At 38.0% G+C, this 23,254-nt stretch overlaps 1 protein-coding gene across 1 annotated transcript in view; it reads left to right on the top strand.

Moving 5' to 3' along the window:
• Positions 1 to 23,254, top strand: part of ANK2 (ankyrin 2, neuronal) — a 252,844-nt gene that overhangs the window by 169,601 nt on the left and 59,989 nt on the right. The window contains 5 exon segments of the mRNA XM_010858507.1: positions 982 to 1,054; positions 2,282 to 2,335; positions 11,594 to 11,738; positions 18,339 to 18,441; positions 19,147 to 19,250. Coding sequence (XP_010856809.1) covers positions 982 to 1,054; positions 2,282 to 2,335; positions 11,594 to 11,738; positions 18,339 to 18,441; positions 19,147 to 19,250 — 479 coding nt within the window.

The following is a 23,254-nucleotide window of genomic DNA, read 5'->3' as shown; positions in this document are numbered from 1 at the left end:
CTTCTTTACAGTCCAACTCTCACATCCATACATGACCACAGGAAAAACCATAGCCTTGACTAGACGAACCTTTGTTGGCAAAGTAATGTCTCTGCTTTTGAATATGCTGTCTAGGTTGGTCATAACTTTCCTTCCAAGGAGTAAGTGTCTTTTAGTCATGGCTGCAGTCACCATCTGCAGTGATTTTGGAGCTCTTCTATATATTATTTCATCAATCTTCATAACAGTTTTAGGATGTAGTGTTATTGTTCCCATTTTATAAACAAGGGGATTAAGGCATGGAAAAATAGAGGACTTGCTAAGGCCTCATAGCTGATAAGTGATGAAGTTAGAATCTGAACTTAGGCAGCCAGACTCCAGAGAGTGGTCTGATAACCTTACCTGGTCCATCAGGGCTGGAAGGCAGAGAATTTGGCAGCTCTGGGGTGCTATTATGGAGGGCAGCCACTAAGCAGCAAGCCAGAATTGTAGCCCAGTGAAAGACTACAAGGATGATTGACTGTCCACTGTTGATCTTCTGGTCCAGAACAGATGCATCACATTTTCTGCCCAAGTCTGTCACATTGCTTACAACTTCTAACCAATGGTTTTGTTTGTAATAGATTGCCTGTGTTCACTGCTGCTTTTTAAAGATTGTCTAGACACATAACTTAGTCCATTTTAGGGAAGCCCTGAAAACACGAATCTGCTTTCTCCACATGGCTTCTAATGCCATTGCTGAAGAATGTGTTTTGCAAATGGGAACTCAAAATGATGAACTTTCTCTTAACAACTTCACTGGAGTAAATGGTCATTTATCTTCAGAAAGAACAAAGGAACTTCCGTAAAGGAGAATAAGAGACTAAGCTTCCAGAATGTCCACATGGAGAAGATGGCGTGCTCAGGGCCTGATCACTTGCTGATGCTACTGACTGTGTTCTCCTCTGTGATTCTTTTAATCCTTTGTTTTAAGTTGAACAGTAATGATTTTTCTTTTTCCAGACTATCACTGAAAAACACAAGCTAAATGTTCCTGAGACCATGACTGAGGTTCTTGATGTTTCTGATGAAGAGGGTAAGACTTTTATTCAATCTTCTATGACATCTGTCATGATCTTACATGAAGGAAATCATCTTTTTTTTCAGGGACTAAGCTGGTACAGTGGGTTTAGATGACAACATCTTAGCACTTAAAGTCACTTTTTCACCTTTGTTTCAGTACATTTACTTTTTCAATTTGGGGGGGAGGGAGGATTCTGTTAATGTATTTTCAACTGATATTATCTTTAATGACTTAGTAAGTAACAGGACTGGGAAAAGGGAAAGAAACTGGAAATTGACCATCTGTTAAAATATCTACCTGATAATACAATTGTTGTTAGTATATTTTAACTATGCTAAAATATGTTTTTTATTAAAATGCCTGAAAGCAAAAGAACTTAAAGCATGTTTTATTGAGGGTATGTTGAGAAATATCTGCTTTCTAATTGGTTCAGTCACACAGAATCGACTTTAAATCCAGAGGAAAAGAGCCTTAGAGAAGGTTAAAAATAGCACAGCAGTAAGTCATACAAATTAAATCTGAGATTTGATTCTTTAAGTCGGAAAATGTGCCTGCTATAGTTTTAAAGTTGATAAAAATTATCTAAGCCAGTGGATTTCAAAATTCTGAGAAGCTCTGTGAGGAGCACTAGGGACTCTGGGGTGGGTACCAGGCATTATGCTTGAGGTCCAGCCAGCAGGTTTCCACTACTGTACTTCACTAGAGTAGCTGACTTTTCTTGAACAAAAAGAAAAATCTAAAAAATTCATGAATGAATAAAGTGAATAACCAAGTTTCAGTGGTACAGCTATTGGCCAGGCATACATGTTTGAAAAATATGTGTACATATGTATGCACATAACAAGTGTATGTGTTTGAAAAACTATTGCCATACTGGCCCTAGTAGTAGGCCCCATGCTAATTGCTTTTATGGAGAAATGTTAAAGATATTTCTTTAGGTTCTTCACAATAAAATCATAAGGTCAGACTTTCCATTGAGATCCCCTCATTTGAAACCAATTCATTAATTCACTTATCAGTGACAGACATTGAGTTGTCTCAACTTTTGTAAGAACTTATAATAAGAACAAACAAATGTTGGGTCAAATTAAAAGATGTTGCCAAAAATAATGGTTCCAGGTATTTATTATGATAATTTTGTGTTCCATCCTAATACTTGCCAATTTTCTGAATTTGTATTTGCACACTATATTTTGCTTTGTGTGATCATCTTTCTTATCTTCACTTACATGTTAACAGCTTTTAAACAGTTTGGTGACCACTTTATTGATGGGGAAGTTCTTAGTGATTCAGGTACCTTTTGAGGAAATTGTTGGAGTGAAAGCCTGTCTTTGCTTTTAATTTTTCTTAACTGGCTAGAAGCAACTTGCTTCATATTTACATCTGGGTGCCTAATACTCATCTGTTTTTGATTTTGTTTTATATAGCACGTGTAATATGAGTGGAATTGTTTACATGTGTATTTGAGTGTGTGGATTGTATTAACTTGGAAATTTAATGCCATGAATTACTTATACTATAATATTAATGATTTGAAACTATTATTGAGACCTGTTAACTAATTACATTATCTAATGATACTATAGAAATATTTGTAGAAATTAATATTTCTTCTTAGAATACAAATTTAGAGAAAAATTAATTTTTGATAAGTTGACATTGAATTAGCATGAACATATTAACTTCATTAGACTGCTTGAATATGTAGTCATACCATTCTTGGATAAAGCTACGTTTTAGATGTAGCTAAAAATAGGTTAGTAATTATAATCTAATTTTTTTAATTACCTAGGAATAAAGTCATCTTTAAAAATTTAGGGGAGACTTTGGCATATAGGGGAAAATGAATAATATAAAATATCTTCTCTATCAAGAAGACTCCAAAATACATGTGGTACCACTTTAAGGAAACCTATTACATGAAAATCTAAATTTATAAATGAGATAAATTAGGTAGTGATTATTTAATTTAAAAATAGTTATTTATTTCTAAAATATTTGATAAAGAATTCCAATAGCTAATGCCTTCCAAAGTATTTACTGAGGTTTTAGAAATTTCATTTGTATGAAACAACCTCTTGAACCTACACATTGCATAACATAAGATCTAGTTATAGCGTCTTATATACTTTTGTTAAAAGTGTTACATGTTAAAAGTTATTAGTGATGAGAACTCTTGAAGGAATATTGGTGAATGATCAAGAATATCTTTCATGGTGAGAGAGGAAGCTTTCTGTGGCTTCCTGCGTGCTAAGTCGCTTCAGTCGTGTCTGACTCTTTGTGACCCCATGGACTGCATCCCACCAGGCTCCTCTGTCCATGAGATTCTCCAGGCACGAATGCTGGAGTGCGTTGCCATTCCATTCTCCAGGGGATCTTCCCGACCCAGGAATCAAACCTGAGTCTCCTGCATCTCTTGCATCGCAGGCAGATTGTTCACCATTAGTGCCACCAGAGAGCATTTTTCCCTACTAAGAAATTCAAGTTGAATAATTTTCTTGTGTAGAATGTAGCTAAGTATTGTGAAGTAACATTTTAGTACAATTAGTATAAAAGAGTTTGACTAGTTGACATTTGCCAATCCTTTAACTTTTTGTGAGTTTAAAATGTTTTCTTGGAACCTACCATCATTTATATGGGTGAAGTACAGCGGCATGCGTTTGGACAGTATTAGCTAAGCCCTGTTTTCTTTACAACTCTACTGCTTTAATAACGGTCTGTGTGTCAATACTCAGAAGAGTATTCAAGCCAAGTATAGATGTCCTAGCAGGCCAACTTGCTATAGTGAAGAAGTCAGAATTTTCCATTCATGAATCCAATCTACAGATGGTGAAAGTTATGTTATTGCATGTAAGCTCTATGACTACTGTGGCAGAATCAAAGATGAACATATATGGAGATGCAATGTATAAACTCACGAAGCATAACTGAAGGCACTATGTCATCCGCTTTTCATATCTGCCTGGGAACATCATGAGCAGGACCCAGCACAGTCGCATGGACTTGCTCAGAGCTGAGAGCTGAGTAGGAGGGTGGCGCAGGTTTTAGGACGTGGAAAAGGAACAGGACGGAAGGTCCTGAGATAGGAAAGTACAAGAGGGGGACACAAAGAGGCAAATAATCTAGCCAGTGTGGCTGATGCGTTAAGACATACGGATCTCGCTGTGGAAAGCAGACATCTGAGGGAGGAGAAAGCAGTAAGCATCTCAGTGCCAGGTGCGTTATCGCATCCCCAAAGCATCCGTATGAGATCAACTGTGGATTTCCCCTCATTTTTTTTTTTTCAGGTGAGAAAGACTCACCTAAGGGTGAGGAAGCTAAGGCTTAAACATACTCAGTAGTTTGTTCAGTGACACAGAGCTACTAAGTGGTAGATGTGGAATCTAAACCCACTTGGAAAGCTGCTGTAATAGCTCAGTCAGGATGTAAAGTAAGTCGGATGGCAGAGAAATGGGAGAAGAAGAGAAATGGGAATTCAGTCTAAGAATATTCTACTGTGCAGACTAAAACCAAGCTGTCAGTGTAATCCTTTACATCTTCATAGGATTGTGAGCTGCTTCCTACCTTTGCTGACTCAGCTCCCCAGCCGTAAATTATATGATGGGGCTCTGGGATTGTAAACCTGTATAACTAAATTACTTGTGGAAATGTGACCCACGTATCCCTTATACTCAGGGATTTGTGAGCGGGAGGTTTGTACAAACTTCTCCACTAGTTCTCTGGGATGATGTGTCCTGATAATCAAGAGAAATCCAGAGTGGCTGAATGTTGGGATGAAATACAGAGGCGCATCTCTCTTTGCCTTTTGACCTACTTCCACTGTGGACACTTGACCCTAGGATGGCACCGCCCCCAGATTTCAGCTCTTTACACACTTAACTGCAGAAGTGCTAAGTGGTCTTGAGAGGGAGAGACCTCAGGAACATTTCAGAGAACCTCCTCCTTCCTGGCAGTGTGAAGAGCTGTCAGGAGGAAGAATCCTGGGCCCTTCCCACTGTACGTATGTATCTGTTCCCATTCTCTTGTGATCTGCACCCTGTAGAGACTGGCTGTGGTTCTAGCTCTGAGGACTCTTTAGTTTCTGGATATTAAAACAGGAAACTTTGAAAGCAAGCAATACATTAATGCTATACAATTAGTAGAAAGGGTTTTCATGAAGATGTTTGGACTAATTGGAGAATACAATGAAAAACAAATTAACTCCTAAAATCTGAAAGTTAGAATTCTGTTGCTGCTGCTGCTGCTAAGTCGCTTCAGTCGTGTCCGACTCTGTGTAACCCCATAGATGGCAGCCCACCAGGCTCCCTCGTCCCTGGGATTCTCCAGGCAAGAACACTGGAGTGGGTTGCCATTTTCTTCTCCAATGCATGAAAGTGAAAAGTGAAGGTGAAGTTCCTCAGTCGTGTCTGACCCTCAGCAACCCCATGGACTGCAGCCTACCAGGCTCCTCCATCCATGGGATTTTCCAGGCAAGAGTACTGGAGTGGGGTGCCATTGCCTTCTCCGAGAATTCTGTTAAGTAAGTACATATGTAATGTCAGGGAAGGGGTTGTTCAAATATAAGAAACAGAAAGGAAGTTCACTTTAGGTTTGTTATGACGCAAAAAATAAAAAGGGTTTGCTTTTTGTTTATTTGTTTTACAACAAATAAGGAAGTTGATAAAACAGAGAATGCTGGGGTATAACCACTCTGTCATAAACTCTTTCCAAGCCAGTAGAACTAACAAATAAGGGTTAAGTATTTAAATTCAGAATCTTATTTGAAAGTAGTCCTGTATCCCTTTTCCCCGCCTTGGCTCAGGTAGGGAAGTAGTTGTACTGTGTGTTCACGTAGGGAATTTGCAGAGAGAAGCAGATGGATAAGAGAGGAAGGTGGGGAAGAAGATGAGTCGGGGGTCACCGTGCTGAACCTGAGACGCTTATAGCAAGTTGAGGTGGGGCAGCCCTGGAAACATTTGAATCTGCGTGTCGAGTTTGTGAGAGAGGTTTGGGATGGATGCAGAAAGTGTGTGAGCAAAATATAGGTGATCTTTGACGTTTTAAAAATACATGATTATGTATCAAATAAGAAGAAAGTTTGGAAGGGAAGTATCAACATTTAAGGAGAGTGGAGACTGGAAAGAAAGACTCCGATGTAAGGGGGAAGACCAGGGAGGGTTTACATCTGAGAAATTAAGAAGGGTAGTTTTGCAAAGAAGTCACCTCTTGGCCACTGATTAATTTGTAAAAACAGAAAGCCTCTGTTTGTGAAAGGAAAAGGACTCAGAGTATGAAATAAAGAAGGCCTAAGAGTTGGAGGAAGAGGTTACTGTATTTCAAAGAGGGCAGAAACATGGATGTTTCTGAGGAAAGAAGGGGCTGGCAGAGAAGCAGAGGTCGAAGATAAAGGATCTAGCAGACAAGGAGTTTAGGAAGATGAAAGAAGATGAGGGTTTAAAGGCCGGGATAGGCTTGCCTTGGACTGTAGAAGTCATCTTACTTACCATGTTGAAAGGCAAGAATATGATTGTCTTATTTTTTTGGACACCGTAATAACATTTAAAGCATTAGCTCTATCATGTTTTCCCCAGACTTATTTTTCATTAATTTCTATAGACATTTCTGCTTCCCATCCCACACTGCAGACACTATCAAATAGCATGGTTTATGCACACATGTCCTGGGAGAGGAGTTTCATGGCGAGAATAGTACCTAAGTACATACCTTTCCAGGTAATTCCAACATCGGGTTAGCATCTGGCCAGTGACACTAGCATGTTGGGATTCTGCATCTTTGACCATTTCTCTCTGAGACGTAAGTGTTCCCTGGTGGCTCAAATGGTCAAGAGTCTATCTGCAATGCAGGAGACCTGGGTTTGATCCCTCGGTCAGGAAGATTCCCTGAAGAAGGGAATCATAACCCACTCGAGTATTCTCTTTTTTATTATTTTATTTAAAATTTTTATTTCATATTGGAGTATAGCCAGTTAGCAATGTTGTAATAATTTCAGGTGGGCAGCAAAGGGACTCAGCCATACATGAGAGTGAAAGTCAAAGTTGCTCAGTCATGTCTGACTCTTTGCAACACCATGGAATTCTAAACAGTCCATGGAATTCTCCAGGCCAGAATACTGGAGTGGGTAGCCTTTCTCTTCTCCAGGGGATCTTCTCAACCCAGGGATTGAACCCAGGTCTCCAGCATTGCAGGCAGATCCTTTACCAACTGAGCTATCAGGGAAGCCCACCAGCCACACACATACATATACATTCTTTCCCAAACTCCCCTCCCATCCAGACTGCCACCTAATGTTGAGCAGAGTTCCATGTGCTATATTGTAGGACCTCCACTCCAGTATTCTTGCCTGGAGAATTCCGTGGCTAGAGGAGCCAGGTGGGCTACAGAACATGGGGTCGCAAAGAGTTGAGTTGGACGAGACTGAGCGACTCTGAAACATAATCGAGCATCAGGATAGACACAAGGCCACCATAGGGGTCTCTGAACCCTTGAACTTCACATTTGGTAATACAAAGCCTAGGAGGCAATTTTTTTAATGTAGCAGCTGTCTTAGGCAGATAGCATTGTAATAAAATCATCAAAATGCAGAAATGTGGGAGAATGTAAAGGACATCCACTCTCTCATGAACTCAGTGAAATAAGGGCTTTTTCACTTGTGCATTGGCTTATCACCACAGTCACTCAGTTTGATATATTTGATAAAACTGTCCTCTTCCAGTTGCTTTCTTTCTGTCTTTTAATATGACTACATGCACAGGAGGGGAAGGCTAAGTTCATTTACATCTTGTACAAGGTAAAACTGCTGACACTAGGCCTTGCTTCTCCAGACTGGGAGTGAGTCCGGCTGAGTGACATTCTCTTCTCTTTCCTTCACCACGTAAACCTTCTGTCCACTTAGGGATGACAAGAGGGGAAGAAAAAAGGGAGGAATAAGACAGAGAACCTGAAGTGTCAGCCCTACTTTTTATTAAGGAATTGTGAGTAATTTGGGGGCTTTCTTGGTGGTTCAGGTGATAAGGAATTTGCCTGCAATGCAAGGAGACCCAGGTTTGATCCCTGGGTCAGGAAGATCCCCTGGAGAAGGGAATGGCAACCCACTCCAGTATTATTGCCTGGATAATTCCATGGACAGAGGAACCTGGTGGGCTACAGTCCATGGGGTCGCAAGGAGTTGGACCTGACTGAGCGGCTAATGCTTTCACTTGTGAGTAATTTCAAGAAGAAATTGAAGCTCATTGTGACTTGTCTTTGTTCTCTGTAACCATCTTGGTTGCTAAGAGACTGGTGAGAGCTGACAGATTATGAGAAGCAAGATGAAATGCAAAAGCCTGTTGACTCTGGGGATGGGTAGGATGCCTCAGTCTGGGTGAAATTAGGAATTTGATGCTAGAAGGCAAAGCTCAACTATTTGATTGCTGGAGCTTAGAGGAGGGTTGGGGTAGTAGAGTGGGGGATAGAGCAAGAATGAGAGAGTACATTCAAGCACTTTTGGGTTTTAAATAGTTCTGTAGGCCTTTTGCTCAAGGGATCCATGAAGTATAGCTTGTTTTATATGTAACCGTGAATTCAGCCATTCCCTCTACTTTTTCATAAATAAGACTTAGTTTTCTCAAAGGTTAACAAAACTTGCATTTTCTTTCTGAAATAATTTAGGCTTATATCCAATCAATACTTGTGTTTTAATAAGCCAAGTCTTAGAATTGTCTTAGAACTTTTTGTCTCCCAGAAATAAACCAAGGGGGAATCCCAACTTATTTGACTCATAAAAATACTCCTGTGTAAAGACTTACCAGTTATACAAGAGGGAGAAATAGTGGAAAGTCCCACAAGTCCTGTAATAAAATGTCCAAGCTTCCTGATCTCATTGCTGTGTTCAGAGACCGACTTTCTTCGTAGATTCTTCCCATTGCTCGCCAACATGAACACTGACTAATGCTAAGTCATTCTACTTAGTATTCTCTCAGTAAGTAATGCGTGTTACTCTTATATTCACACTGTTTTTGCTGCCCTCCATGACCCCTCACACACCAGCCTCTCACTTAAAATACACTCATCTCTGCCAATCACACAACCCACTCCAGTACTCTTGCCTGGAGTCTGACATGACTGAGTGACTTCACTTTCACTTTTCACTTTCATGCATTGGAGAAGGAAATGACAACCCACTCCAGTGTTCTTGCCTGGAGAATCCCAGGGACGGCGGGGCCTGGTGGGCTGCCGTCTGTGGGGTCGCACAGAGTCAGACACGACTGAAGCAACTTTGAAGCAGCAGCTGCTGCCTATCACAGTTGCCCCCAGGCAGTTGACCAGCTCCCATTCCTTCTTCAGCGATTCCTTTTGCAGGTTCCCTGGAATTTCCTAGGACTACTGCAGCAAATCACCACAGATTTATTCCCTCACAGGTCTGGAGGCTGGAAGTCCATGGTGGGACCATGCTCACCTCCGAGAGCTGTAGGGAAGAACTCTTGATCACTTCTTCCAGCCTCAGTGCCTGTCAGCAGCCCTTGGTGTTCCTTGGCTTATAGACACATCTCTTTAACATCTGCATTCACATGGCATTCTCCTCTGAGTCTATTTGTGTCCTTCTCTCTCTCTTGTGAAAACACTTTTTTTGAAATTATCGTGTATGATCTCATCTAAATCCTTCTTTTACATCTAGAAGGACCTTGACTCCACATAAGACCACATCCTGGGGCTCCAAGTTGACAAAATGAAATTTTGGGGGGACACTGCTCAGCCCACTGCACTACAAGAGATCTCCCTCCTTTGGTCTTATTGTTATTTATCTGTGGGTTGCTGCTGTTGCTGCATCTGATTTTGTGAGAGAACACTTTGAAGAAGAGATTATATACAAGATTTGAGGAGGAACCAGTTTAACAAAATTAATTTTAAAAATTTGCTCATGTTTTCATTAGAGTTACCAGATTTATGAACTGTTTAAGCAGTGCAATTACATTTTTCTTTATATATTTTCAAAAATTATTTTGCATAAATAAAGTTTAGCTTATATTTCAGAGTGTCAACACTTTGACCATTTTGTATTAACAAAAATAATACCTAGTAATATTATATCCTAGAACTCTATAATATGTCCTTATGTATTATTTAATTCAGATCCCCGGCATGTGAGATAGATTATTAGTATCACTCTCATGGGAAGATTAACTGGCCAGTAAGTAGCAGAATTAGAATTTTAAACCAGATCTATCTGATTTTAAAGACTCAACTTTTAATTACTATTCTGGGTAGCCTCACTCAACTAAAACTAAATAAAAATATAATTATTTCACTGAGGAAAAATAAAAAGTAATTTTAATGATGAGGCTTGTAACTGCCAAATATTAAGTGTAATGATTCTGAGAAAAACCTCCAGTGGTGAATAAATTGCATTTCTATTCACTGGAAGATCTTTTGTTCAAGCTGTCTTTGGCTTTAAGTAATTTAGAAAGCTAATAATCTTTTGATTATGGGCTCTTCTGATCATGTATACAGGGAAGTGATGAAATGCTGAAGACATGCTTTTATGGTTCTTTGATGCTGTGTCTTTATAAATAACTTAGTGCTGACTTGAAATAGTTATTTTAAACAGAAGAAATTAAAATAATGTTTAACTTATAAGAATGAAGTACATTCCTTCAAGTTTTCCCTTACATAGGTTTTCAGGCTTTGTGTGATTAGTACCCTTCAAGGATCTTCAAAAATAGTTTCTCTTAGCTAAATTATTCCCCCATTCTAGCACATTAATGGTATAGAGAGCATTTGTGTGAATGAGGTATCATTTATTGAATTTCCTGAAATCTGTATTTTTGAAAGCATTCTATTCCAGTGCATGGGCAGGGAATGTGCTCTCGCCATCTGTGCTTCCAAATGACAACTACGACACTTAGTCATCGCTTTCTGCCACTGCTTCGTTACTTAGCTCACTTTTTCCCTGGTACTTCACCTTTGGGAAGCCATCCCAAAGCATCCTTTCTAAGCTCTGTAATGTTTTTAAAATTAAATCCCTGATTGTTTATTAAAATGTCACAATCTGCCCACTTCGTTCTAGTGTTCTTTTCCTAATGTGCGTATTTTGCTAATATCTGTATATAAGCCGTATTAACTCCATTTAGTACACTTCTTCTTTGTTTTAGAGCCATAGATATTTCTTAGCATGTTGTTGATTACATGAAGACTGTTAATGCTGGCTACTGTGTATAAAATTATTGAAACCACATTCAGAAGCTAAGTTGTACATATTGTACTAATTATTAAGTTAAATATAAAGCTATAAATCAGCTATTATGATAAAAAATGAGTAAAGAAGGTTGACTAAAAATTAAAAGACTTCCAATTCAGGTAATTATTTCTTCTTGTTAAGTAATAGGAAAATGGGTCAAATATTGTTCCCCCGAGTTTCAGCACTTTTTAATTGCATGTGTTCTGTTTTTTTTCTAGTATGCAGTATTTCAGTGATGACAATGCTATTATGCTGATTTTTTTCACAATTATAATTGTATTTTGTAGTTGATACTACATTCAACAAGTAAGTCTCCATCTCTCTCTGACTGTTTCAAGGTGATGACACAATGACGGGTGATGGGGGAGAGTACCTTAGACCTGAGGACCTAAAGGAGCTGGGTGATGACTCCCTCCCCAGCAGTCAGTTCCTGGACGGGATGAATTACCTGCGCTACAGCTTGGAGGGGGGCCGCTCCGACAGGTATTCACCGAAAGCGCCCCCTTTGTGATGATAGTGTAGACAGGATCATTGACACTTCATAGGTATCCTGTCCTCTGGGCAGTTAGTGTATTATCTTATGGTATTCTCTAACAACTTTGTGTCTGTTTTAAAGGCAACCGAGGCCTAGAGAGATTAAGTCATTTAGTGAAAGTTTAACTTTGTAAGAAGCAGAGTCGTGACAAATAAAGAGCTCTAAACTGTTAAAGTATGATACTTTCAATCATCTACAACTTTTTCTCTAGGCAAATTAAAAGGACAGTTTTGCCTTATGGGCAGTCTTTACTCAGTGGCAGTTACAGGTACTCCCAAATCCCCTTGGGATTTTTTGTTAGTGGAATCATTTCTGTGAACCAAACTATACTGTGAAGAAGGATTTAAAAATAACAAATTGAGAAGGAAACATTGCCTGGAACTGACTGTTTTATGAAAAAAATTGGAATAGAATCCCCCAAGAGGCTGGATACCAAGAGCAATCTGAGCAAAATCTTGACGGAGAGCAGGTTTTATCACCAGATCCAGGGAGGTTTACATTTTATTCTGAAACATACAATCAATTTTGGGGTTAATTACTAACTAGCACCTCAGGTGTTTATTAGTTTTTGCGACAAACTGACTAAGAACATTCCATGGTGCCTCATCTATCACTGCCAATTTAGATTGTGTGTAATTGTTTATATAATGTAATATCTTTTGCCAGTCAGTAATCTCAGGTTTATAATTTTAATATTGGCTCTATTTTTGGCTATATCCAGCATATGTGGAGTGTAAGAAATAAATACCTGAAAGCCTAGTCCATTTTAAAGGGATAATTAGGAAAAACAAGCCTACCTTGGGTTTTTTCCTTGAGTACTAATGCCTCCCTCCTATCTTTTTTTTTTTTTTTTTTTTAATTCAATGTGCATATAAGTGCCTTTCTGGACTGGTTTTGTGGTAGGTGCTGGAGGTACAAAGATGATTAAGATATAATTGCTGAATTCATAACTAATGGCATGAAAGATGAGGCCAGTGGTACCACAGTGCACCTGGATCCCTGAGGCTCAGGCTTCCTGGAGCCGATGAGCCTAGATCGAGAAGGGATGATGAGTAATAGTGGTGAGGAGAGGCGGGGAGGGCATTTGAAGCTTTGGTGAGGTGAGCAAAGGCTTGTGGTGTATGAGAGAAACAGAGTAGTGTAACAGTGTAGCGCGGCTGGAGTGCAAGTGTGAAGGAGGGGCGGCCTCGTCTGCATTTTGGATGGATCTCTCTGACAGTGAGACAGAGGGTGAATTCAGCGGCTTTGTCAAAGGGCTACCCACCTCTGGCAGTAGTAACCATCTGAGAAAATACTGCTGCAATGGTTGCTGGAGGAGCTAGGACAAGACTTGAACTCTTAACCTGGGTGGTAGCAATCCTGGAGAGAATTTTAGAAATGAAAAATTTGAGAATATATCAGTGAGGCAAAACTGGCCAGATATGGTGACAGATTTTATGGGCTGCGTGAGGAAGAGGAAGAAGACCCAACTGGCTCGTTGGCTTCAGTGACTTAGATGGAGAGGGTCCTTGGGATCAGGATATAGGGGGAGCTGCTCAGAGAGTGAGGGTAGGGGAGCTTGTGAGGGGTCAGTGTTCTAGATTCTGAATTTTGATACACTGATTGATTTGAGCCTTACAATCTGAGATTCTTGAAAGACTTTAAATTGCAATGAAATATTTATGGCCTTGCAAAAATTCACAGTAGTCTGTGAATAATCATGTTAGTGTTATCCAAAAATCCTTTTTTTTTCAGCTTGATTTCTCTTGTTACAAATAAGTGCTTAACTTGATCCTTTTGCCGACTTTGAAATACTTAGTATGGAGAAAGATTTAGAACAATGCTTTCTATAAGACGAGTATCAGTGGTTTGAGGATTCTACCTAAACTGAATACTTCTCAGCTTGTAAAGACAGGGGATATGAAACAAAAAAGACATGATCGGTTGTCCGGGGCCACACTTGCATTTGTAAGACACCAGATGCATTCATCCTTTCCGAGTTGGCATTATAGTCTGCATTTCATTTTCATGGTTGCTTTTTTTTTTTTTTTTTTTAGTTTTGCTTAGCCAATTGAATATGTTATCTTTTTCGGTAATCATTTTTTCCTTCTCATTTCTTTATTTGGTGTGCTTTCAATAGTACCATACCCAGGTAGGTATTAATTGCATATCATGAAAACATGACCTTCCTGGATACATCCACATTTCCCTGCTCTCTGCTCAATATATGTGTATTGTGTGTGTGTGTGCCTGCATGCGTGCACACTTGTGTGTTTTGGCAAGGATTGCTTATATTCTAGAATTATGGATTTATTCTCAAATTAGGATTTTTATGTATTAAATTGAGTATCTATTAATATTTGAGCTAGAAGGAGGAATATTTTACTAGGATGAAAGTCTGTGACACGCCCCCACCCGACTTTATTTTAACTGTCACAGCTCCACCTTGTGGTTGATCAAACATTAGCACAGTTTCCCCAAAAGAAAGGTGTTTGTGTGAAGTCACTCAGTCATGTCCGACTCTTTGTGACCCCATGCACTGCTGCCCACCAGGCTCTTCTGTCCATGGGATTCTCGAGGCAAGAACACTGGAGTGGGTTGCCATTTCCTTCTCCAGAAGAAATGTAATTAGCCTATTTATAGTTGGACATGATAGAAAAAATTACTCTGATGCCCGAAATGTATATGGATGCAGAGGAATAAAAACAGCTAAACTTTGATTACATTGAATAGGAACACAACCAAGATGTGATTAGTTGGATTTTGTTTCCATTTTATTTTATTATTGCTTACAAATTAAAAAGTGCTATTCAGAGTCAGTGCAGAGCTAAATAACAGTGAACCACAGAAGCTTCCCCATGTATTAAAGCAAACACATTGAATTTTGGGATATTCACTTGTTATAATAGGTTTGAAAGCACCATTAATTGAATTTCTAATAAATATTGCAGCTTACTAAGATAGTAATTATTGCACTTTTCAGTGAAATGGCAAACTTTGATACCACCTAATATGTGTCCATAAAGCAGCTGTATCATGGTGAAAAAGTATAAATTTAAGATTATAAAAAAAAACTTTTGGCTCATCCCTTAGCTGAACAGCATGTAAAAATTTACACTTCTATAGATATTTTATTGCAAATTTAACTGAACAGCACCACCTCTGACCTAATTTTTTAAAAGTGGCAATTCTGTTGCAAAATATTTGAATTTACTTGCAGTGTTTTAAAAACACTTTCTGATCCAGAGACTTGAACTAGAGAAGGATTTCCTTACTCTTGGAATATTCTCACTTCATTTCATTTAAGTAGATTCTTTGATATCATAGAAAAAAGAGCAATTAGAACTATAAACATTGATTAAATACCAATTAGCATTTTAGAAGGCAGTAAACAGAAAGAGCTAAAATAAAATCAGAGGGTAGAGATATTCAGACATATGGTTTTAACTTACTCATTCTCTTCACTCTGTCTCTCTAACTTCCCTCACTCTCTGTAGATCCTAATATCTTTTTCTCCCTACCCTAATCTCCTTTTTGTAATCATATTGTCTCCTTCTTTCCTGTCTTCTCCCTCTGTGTTTCTTTGGTGTTTGGACTCTAGGAAAGACAAAAAATAACACCAACATCCCTTTTCTCCTCTTGGTTCAAAACCAGTTGAAAAGTAGACCCAGGTATTAGGTCGATGGATATCAGTAATCCACCGTTATTACTGATACAGTGATTACAGGATGTGGCTTTAAATTCGCGCTCCAAGGAACTCTTAAAAACCTCATTAATACCTCTTTCCATTCACACCCAAAGGAGCCCTTAAATACCTCGTTCCTAAAGCAGACACACCCCCACTCAGATATGGGGCCTCCCTGAGAGTGGCAGTTGAGACCTGGCTGCCCTTTTACAAGTTTACACTTCGACAGTGGTGGCAGCCACGTCACTGGGTCTTAACTGAGGCACCTTTTTTTTTATCCATTCAGTTTTTTCCCATCCAAGCTAAATATCTATTTTGCCTTTGAGACCTGTGTTTCTACCATTCCATGGCTGCATTTAAGGGTAAAGTTACATAGTGATGGAGTCTCTACTTGCCGTTATGAGCAGGCATTTTTGTTCTTGTACTCCAGTGCCTGTTGGTCCTTTTGTGCTGTTCATTAATATAAATCTAGCACTTTTAAATGTATCAAGTCACCGTCTGGATCTATGAATTTCAAAGCTGAGCATAGAGACTATGTAATTAATACATCTAAACCCAGTAGATCTTGATGGGGGAAGATGATGAGCCCATAGACAACATATCATTTCAAGAGGTTGACCTCTCTACTGTTTTTCCCTTCTTGGTTCAATTCAAAAGAAAATAAAGGAGAATAGAATTGAAGAGCTGTTAACCTAGTGCTGCCTGGTACAAAACACATACAAGTGAATCTTTAGCTATCTTTGTAGTTTAAAGCAGGGGAAAAAAAAAATACTCAGTCCACCAGTTGAGACAAGCTTTTGCTGAGATTAAAGACCCCTGTTCCCAATAGTTTAATCCCCTTCCTATCCTCAATTTCAAAGTCAGGCCAGGGTTCGTCACAGTAGCCTATTTATGAAGTGCACCATCAAAATCTAGCTGCACAGCTGTAAAAATAACTATAGTATAAGCTGCTTCCAGGTGCCAGAACTAAAACCCCTGTGAATTGTTTGCTTGGCATCCAGGCTCCTCCTGCCATGGCCGTGTCAGGAGCCTCTATCTTCCCCAAAAGCCTGTAGAGCATAAAATAGTGTATTGACAAATTATATTTAGATTTAATTGTATTATAAACACACAGACTTATATAGGTGTAAAAACATAGGATCAGATAATTTAACTTTTTTAATACATGAATTTTAATACATCAATTACACTTACTGTCTAATATTCAGCATTTACTTTGGGGCATAGATCCTACAGCAAAATAGGAGAAGGCCCCAAATTACTATAAATTATCTACCAAGTGATGATTTCCTCAAAGATAGTTGGAGATGTTGACACCTCTCAAAGATGACAATATATGGCTTACAAACTTAGGTATATTTGCAAAAGAAAATAGTTTCTACTAATAGATCTGCTAAATTGATGTTTAGTCCATAATTCTATAGCGCTTCACTGGCCAAATACCTACTAGCTGAAAGTAAATGAAATCTTGCTTCCATAAATAAGCTGAAAGTTTGCCTATCTCTTTATTTTCCCTTGTGGGCTTTGGGCGAGAGTATTCTGAATACAGATCTTTAATTCTTGGGCTAACATGTATAAAATATAGTTTATTTAAGATACCAATGTGTTTGTCATTTGATTGTACAAATTGACTAGGAAGTAAGGAAATTGCTACTAAGTCGCTTCAGTCGTGTCCGACTCTGTGCAACCCCATAGATGGTAGCCCACCAGGCTCCCCCATCCCTGGGATTCTCCAGGCAAGAACACTGGAGTGGGTTGCCATTTCCTTCTCCAATGCATGAAAGTGAGAAGTGAAAGTGAAGTCACTCAGGCGTGTCCGACTCTTAGCAACCCCATGGACTGCAGCCCACCAGGCTCCTCCATCCATGGGATTTTCCAGGCAAGAGTACTGGAGTGGGGTGCCATTGCCTTCTCCGAATTGCATCTATGCAAATATCGAGTCTCACCCATTACATATGAGTATGTAATTCAGAACTTTGAAATTCAGATTTGCCAAAAATGTAAAGCATTGCTTATCAAAGCCTAAATCCCATTGTGAAGCCAAGCCTCAGTTTTGGTCAGTGTCCGCTGGCAATTCATTTTCATGCTGGCAGATGTGTGTGTACGCGTGTGTTGTGGGTTGGTCTTAGAAACGGTTTTTTGTGCTCTTGCATCTCATTGCCACAGCGACCAGCGTTCTTTGGTGCCTCACTCACCACACACAGGACATGCACAGGGAATGGTGCTGTCCTTTGAAATCCCTTTATTGGAAACACCAGAGACAAACAGGAGAAACAGCACTTCCACAGGAAGCATGCATCTGGCCCCCATTCATCTCACTCTGTCGCTTCCAGGGGTGTGCACCGACACTCAGTCATTCACAGCTGGAGAGGAGGAGAAAGAGGTGTGGAGAGAGAGGAAAATGAGTGAAAATGAAACCTGTGCTTTCGTTTCATTCTCTCCGAGAGCTGTCTTCTACTAATATTTTTTCTAGCTGCAGGGAGATTTACATTTAACACAGATTTAAGCAGTCTATCCTGGGATTACTTTCTGTGTGGATTTCTTATACTAGCAGTAAGCTACAGTTGCTGGTTTAAAACATTTCTGGGAAGAAAATGAATCAGGTTAGGAGTATCAAATTTTATCTTCTGGATTCCCTTGTGCCCTGGCCATTGAGTGGTAGGAACCAGTCAAAAGATGTGTTAGTTTAGTTGCTGGACAGAGAGGTGTGGCAACACAGAGACCTGGGTTTCCTTCTTCCACGGTTGCGATTTATGTCCCCCTGGAAGTTGCACTGTTAGCTAATAGCACGCTTTTTTCACTCTCCTGCTCGGCTCATCATTCCATCCTCCCAACCCTACTACTGCTGTTGGTATATCACCATGACCTCCTGCCAACCTACCAGCCTTCGATCCTTCAGTTCCGACAGGTCTCACACCCTGAGCCATGCCTCGTACCTGAGGGACAGTACCATGATCGACGACGCAGTTGTGATCCCCAGTCACCAGGTATGTGACTTTTTGCCTTTGCATTTCTGTTTTCTGGAGGTCTTTTTAACGTTATCTGATATTGGCTAGGTCTGGAAGAAGATTTTTTAACCTAAAAAAAAAAAAAAAAACTGTCTTAATTCAGTCAATAAGCCTAGCATAAGAGATTTACAAGTTTTTCAAAAGCATAAAGAAAGTTTGCTGCATTTCTCAATGAGCAGAGTTTTTCTAAAATAATATACTACTTGTGTCTTAAGCTATACTGGATTCTTCTGTGAAGATTATATATAAAACTCAATTTCTTTGTGAAATCTCTGTTAAAGGAAAATGTAAGGTTGGATGCATTTTAAAGTATAAGATAAAAGGTACAGGTTAAAATATATCTCTCAATATTTAAAATTGTTTTCTATGAGAAAAGGTGTAGAATTTGTTATGAACTTAATTTTAGATATGATTTTATCAGTTTGACTATATATAAGGAAGTAAATGAAACCTATGTTTTTCACAGACAACTACTCAAGTGTAACCCTACATCAGTAATGTAATTTAAATCGGAATGCATTATAAAGATATATTTCTAAATGCCTTAGTCTCATATCATATTTTTAAATGAATGTTTTTCCGTGTAATACCACTTTCCTGTGATTCCAATTATTGAAGTTCATTATATTTTAATTTAATTGAAAGAAAGTCTTTCGTATTAAATCCAGTGTTCTTTGTGTTTAGGTGACAACTCTAGCCAAGGAGGCAGAAAGGAATTCTTATCGTCTAAGCTGGGGCACTGAGAACTTGGACAACGTGGCTCTTTCTTCCAGCCCTATTCATTCAGGGTGAGTAAATCAATATTGTGTATCCAGATCAAGAGGTAAAAAGAGATGAGTGAAAATAACAGCTTTGTCCAGTAGCTTTAGCTGATGGCTAGCTTACAGGGGAAGTGACCTTTTTTAAAAAGGTCATGCTTTATCCGCTTTATCCGCCATGGAGTCTCTCCACACAAACAGACCAGCAAAAAGGGTTGAATTCCGCATAGAAGAACTGACCATTGTTTTAAAATAACGCATAGAACTGCGTCAAATAGCTTGTTAACTAACCAGAGTATACCTGTGGCCTCCTTATTGTTCATATTTTTGTCTTTAAGATACCTTGAAAAGAGGGGCAAGATCATTTGCTTTTGAAAGTTCTGCTTACTAAGATTGACTAGTTTAATAAATGCCTTTCCTTGCGTATTAATGCATCTAAAATAATGTTTACAGGAGTCTGAGTCATACAGATATACAGAGGAGTTCACATGGTGCTTGAAGTAAAAATATATTAAAAAGGGAGATTTGAGTGCAACCAGTTAGGTTCTCAATTATCATTTTAAAGTCATTCAGGTAATATATATGCCACTACTTAAGAAATTCTGCCTATTTATATTAGCTTATTAAAAAGTAGGACTTTGAGTTAATGATTTTAAATATCCTTAAAGATGTTCTTAAGTTAGAATAATTCAATTATTTGTAATATAAATTCCTTAAGGGGTTTTAAATTGTAATACTCTTTACAATTGGTCTTTTCCTTACATTTTAATGGTTTCAAGTTGTATAGTAATTCCATAATTATGAATAAACTTTAAAAATGTTTTTCTTTAATTACTTTTTAAACCCTGCTCATATTTTATCTAACTAAATGTAATATTTTGATTTAAATTATTATCCCAAACTCCTTATCCATTATCCACAGAATGATTTTGAGTGATGGATCCTTTATTGTTTTTATTATTCTAAAATATTCTCCTTTCAGGAAAGCATTCTAAGATACTGTAGTTTAAAATTTGGGACTTCTTAATCTGATCTTCTGTTAAAGGCTCTTAAAACTAGTTACATAGATATAAAATTAGTTACATAGATATTGAAAATAATCATAATACTCTTCTATGTTAAATAAGTAAAAGCTAGTTCTTAGTGCAAGTGTTATTCAGGGGAATAAAAACCAATTAAACCTCATTCAAATTTACTTATTTTAAGTATAAAATGAGATAATTAAAATCTGACAGCTATATGTGGTTCAAAAAGCATAACATCACATACTAAATTTTTCAACAATAATAAGAAGAAAAAAACCTTGGGCCTAGAGTGTTGATGGATAATAGGTCAGAATTTAGAAACCATAATCTAGTATTTGAAGTCCATGTCCAGCCTACAAAGTGACAAGATTACTTTAAGCAAAATGTGACAGAGAAAATTTGTCTTATTGCAGACCAAGATTTTAAAGATCCTTATTTTTTTTTACTATGAAACATGGTCACTGACTCTGATCCTCAACTCTGGCTGTACATGGGAATCACTTGGGAGCTTTAAAAATATTGATGCCCAGGCCCCAACTGAAACCAGTTCTATCACAGTCTCTGTTGCTGGGGCCTTGCCATTGGTATTTTCTACAAGCACCAGTTGTCAAATATATTTGTTTTATGTAGGCGATTAGAAAGGAACACCATTGCCTAATAAAGCTTCGACTATAAGTTTGACTTAGGTAATTAGCATATGACTAGTTACCTCAAATATCTTTTTATCCTTTCCATTTACTTCAGTATTCTCTCTTCACACACTGTTGAATTCTGCAGCGCACCAAAGTTTGTGCCAGGCACTAAGGAAAACAGATGAGTAAGCCTTAGCCAGTACCTTTAAGAAGCTTGCTGAGGGTTGTTATTTGAATTTGGAAGACAGTCTACGAAAGAGCAATAACATGATGGTGAAGAGTGTGCTTTGGAATCATACCAAACAGAATTCAGATCCTGGCCCTGACATTCAATATGTGACACTGGGCAAGTTGTGTAAAGTGCTTTCGTTTATTTATCTATAAGATGAATGTTATGTTATAGGCTCCGTAGGGGGGACTTAAGGATTAGGTGCTTCTTAAGTAGTTAGCATTTTGCCTAGAAAGAATAAGTACTCAATAGATTTTAGCCATTAGTATTTATACAATCCACACACACATCTTTAGCAAATTTCCAGTTAGTGAAACAAAAGTATTCTGAATTCTCTAAATGGGAATAACCAATGTGATATAATTCATAATGGCAGTGTTTGACTTATTTTTTATCAGGTAATCTATCGTAAAATTGTGTTTTTACCATAGTATTTGAATGAACACTGCAAAAGATGACTCCAGTGGAATGGATAGTTACCACTAAAAATTCAGTATTTCTGAACGTGGTGGTATTTGAAAGCTACTGTGATATTAATATAAATAGTATTCATAATATATCATATAAAAATGACTTCTTATAATTTTATTCATTATACATCAGGTTCCTGAGTAATAGTTTTTATGTAATTTACAAGGAGCTGAGTTTATCTTAAATTAATTAGGTGAATTCTAAGCCACTTTAAAGCCTGCCCAAATTGTAAGAAAAAAAATAATTTTTGATAGAGGAGATAATAAAGTTAGCTTTTATATGCATATGTCACTAATTTTGTGGATACTGATCTATTAGATTAGATGAAGAGATTTTAGATAATGGAAGACACAACTTCTACCAATAAGCACCATTATTTTCTTTTATTTCTACTGTTTCCAATGACTAGTGTTCATCACAATAGGAGAATAGGTCACGGTGATTAAAAAATCTGTTCTGACCAATAAATACAACCAGTATCTAGCAAAAGAAAGGCTGGCTGTAATATTTTTGTTGTTGTTCTTAAAGAAGTTGCCTTACTGATTCACAGTGTGATTATTATTTCCAGTATCCTAACCATGATCACATCCAATGCAAGCTTTGACAAGAGCTTAAATTTTACATTTCTTCCCCATTTCATAAGTGCATAATGAATCAACAGATGTAAGCCACAAATTCCTATCAATAGCTAGTTTTGTGACTCATTTTAAGTAGTATTTCAAAAGTCTTTAATGTTATAGTTTTTTAATGTCAGCCAAGTGCCAACAAATAAATGTCAGTTCATGATGTCGTATATAAGACATAGTAACTAGAAGTCAATAGGAAAGTAATCTTTTATAGGACTTCTTTTTCATAAAAACATGTTGAAGATGGTTTTGCTGTGAACCTAAAACTACTCTAAAAAATATAGTCTATTTTTAAAAAAATGTAAAGATGTTAGTTCAAATAGTGGAAGTTGATATTTGAAATTCATAGAAATTAAAGATGTTTTTCATTTGATGACATCAATATTTAAGTACCTGTGGCAGTTAATTTAGTTGTTCATGTATTTCAAACACTTTTTTTTTTAATGGTGCATGAAGGTAAATTCTTTGGGGTGAAGAAAATTGTTTCATAAGTAGTGAAACAACTGTTTTGTCAAGTTAGGCTTCTGGTCCACAGTATACACTTATCTGTAAATCATCAGGTGCCGAAAACCCAAGTGGACTCTCTGAAAAGGTACGGAGCGTTTTGAGGAAAAGCAGCCTCAAGTAGAAGAGGAATGAACGACAGGACTTAGAGCGAGGTCAAACAGTGTGACCAGTGAGGAAGACAGGGAATGGAAGTCTTGGAAAAGCACCAAGACTTCGTTCACATAGTTTTTGTTACCTATAGTAGGTAATTAGTGTTACCTACTCTGCCTTATAGTTTATGCTGCTGTTTGTCATTGGAGCCAATTCTTAAATTGCACCTTTTCTGTTTGCATTTCTTATGTAGCAGCCCAAAGGGCATTACCATTATTTTGAAAATACTAAAAGTGTGAGTGAAAAGCTATGGAGGCAAAACTATGTCTATCAAATGAAAGACTTTTTATCTTTCATTAAACTGCCCCTTGATGTTGTGTAGCTTCTTGGATATTTAGACTTTGAGTACCCACATACGCCAGTGTTGAATAAGGCCACAAATCCCTCTCCATTG

This window comes from Bison bison, unplaced genomic scaffold, assembly GCF_000754665.1.
Source record: "Bison bison bison isolate TAMUID 2011002044 unplaced genomic scaffold, Bison_UMD1.0 scf7180017864389, whole genome shotgun sequence".
Taxonomy (NCBI): domain Eukaryota; kingdom Metazoa; phylum Chordata; class Mammalia; order Artiodactyla; family Bovidae; genus Bison; species Bison bison.
This window is presented reverse-complemented; position numbering and strand designations above follow the sequence as displayed.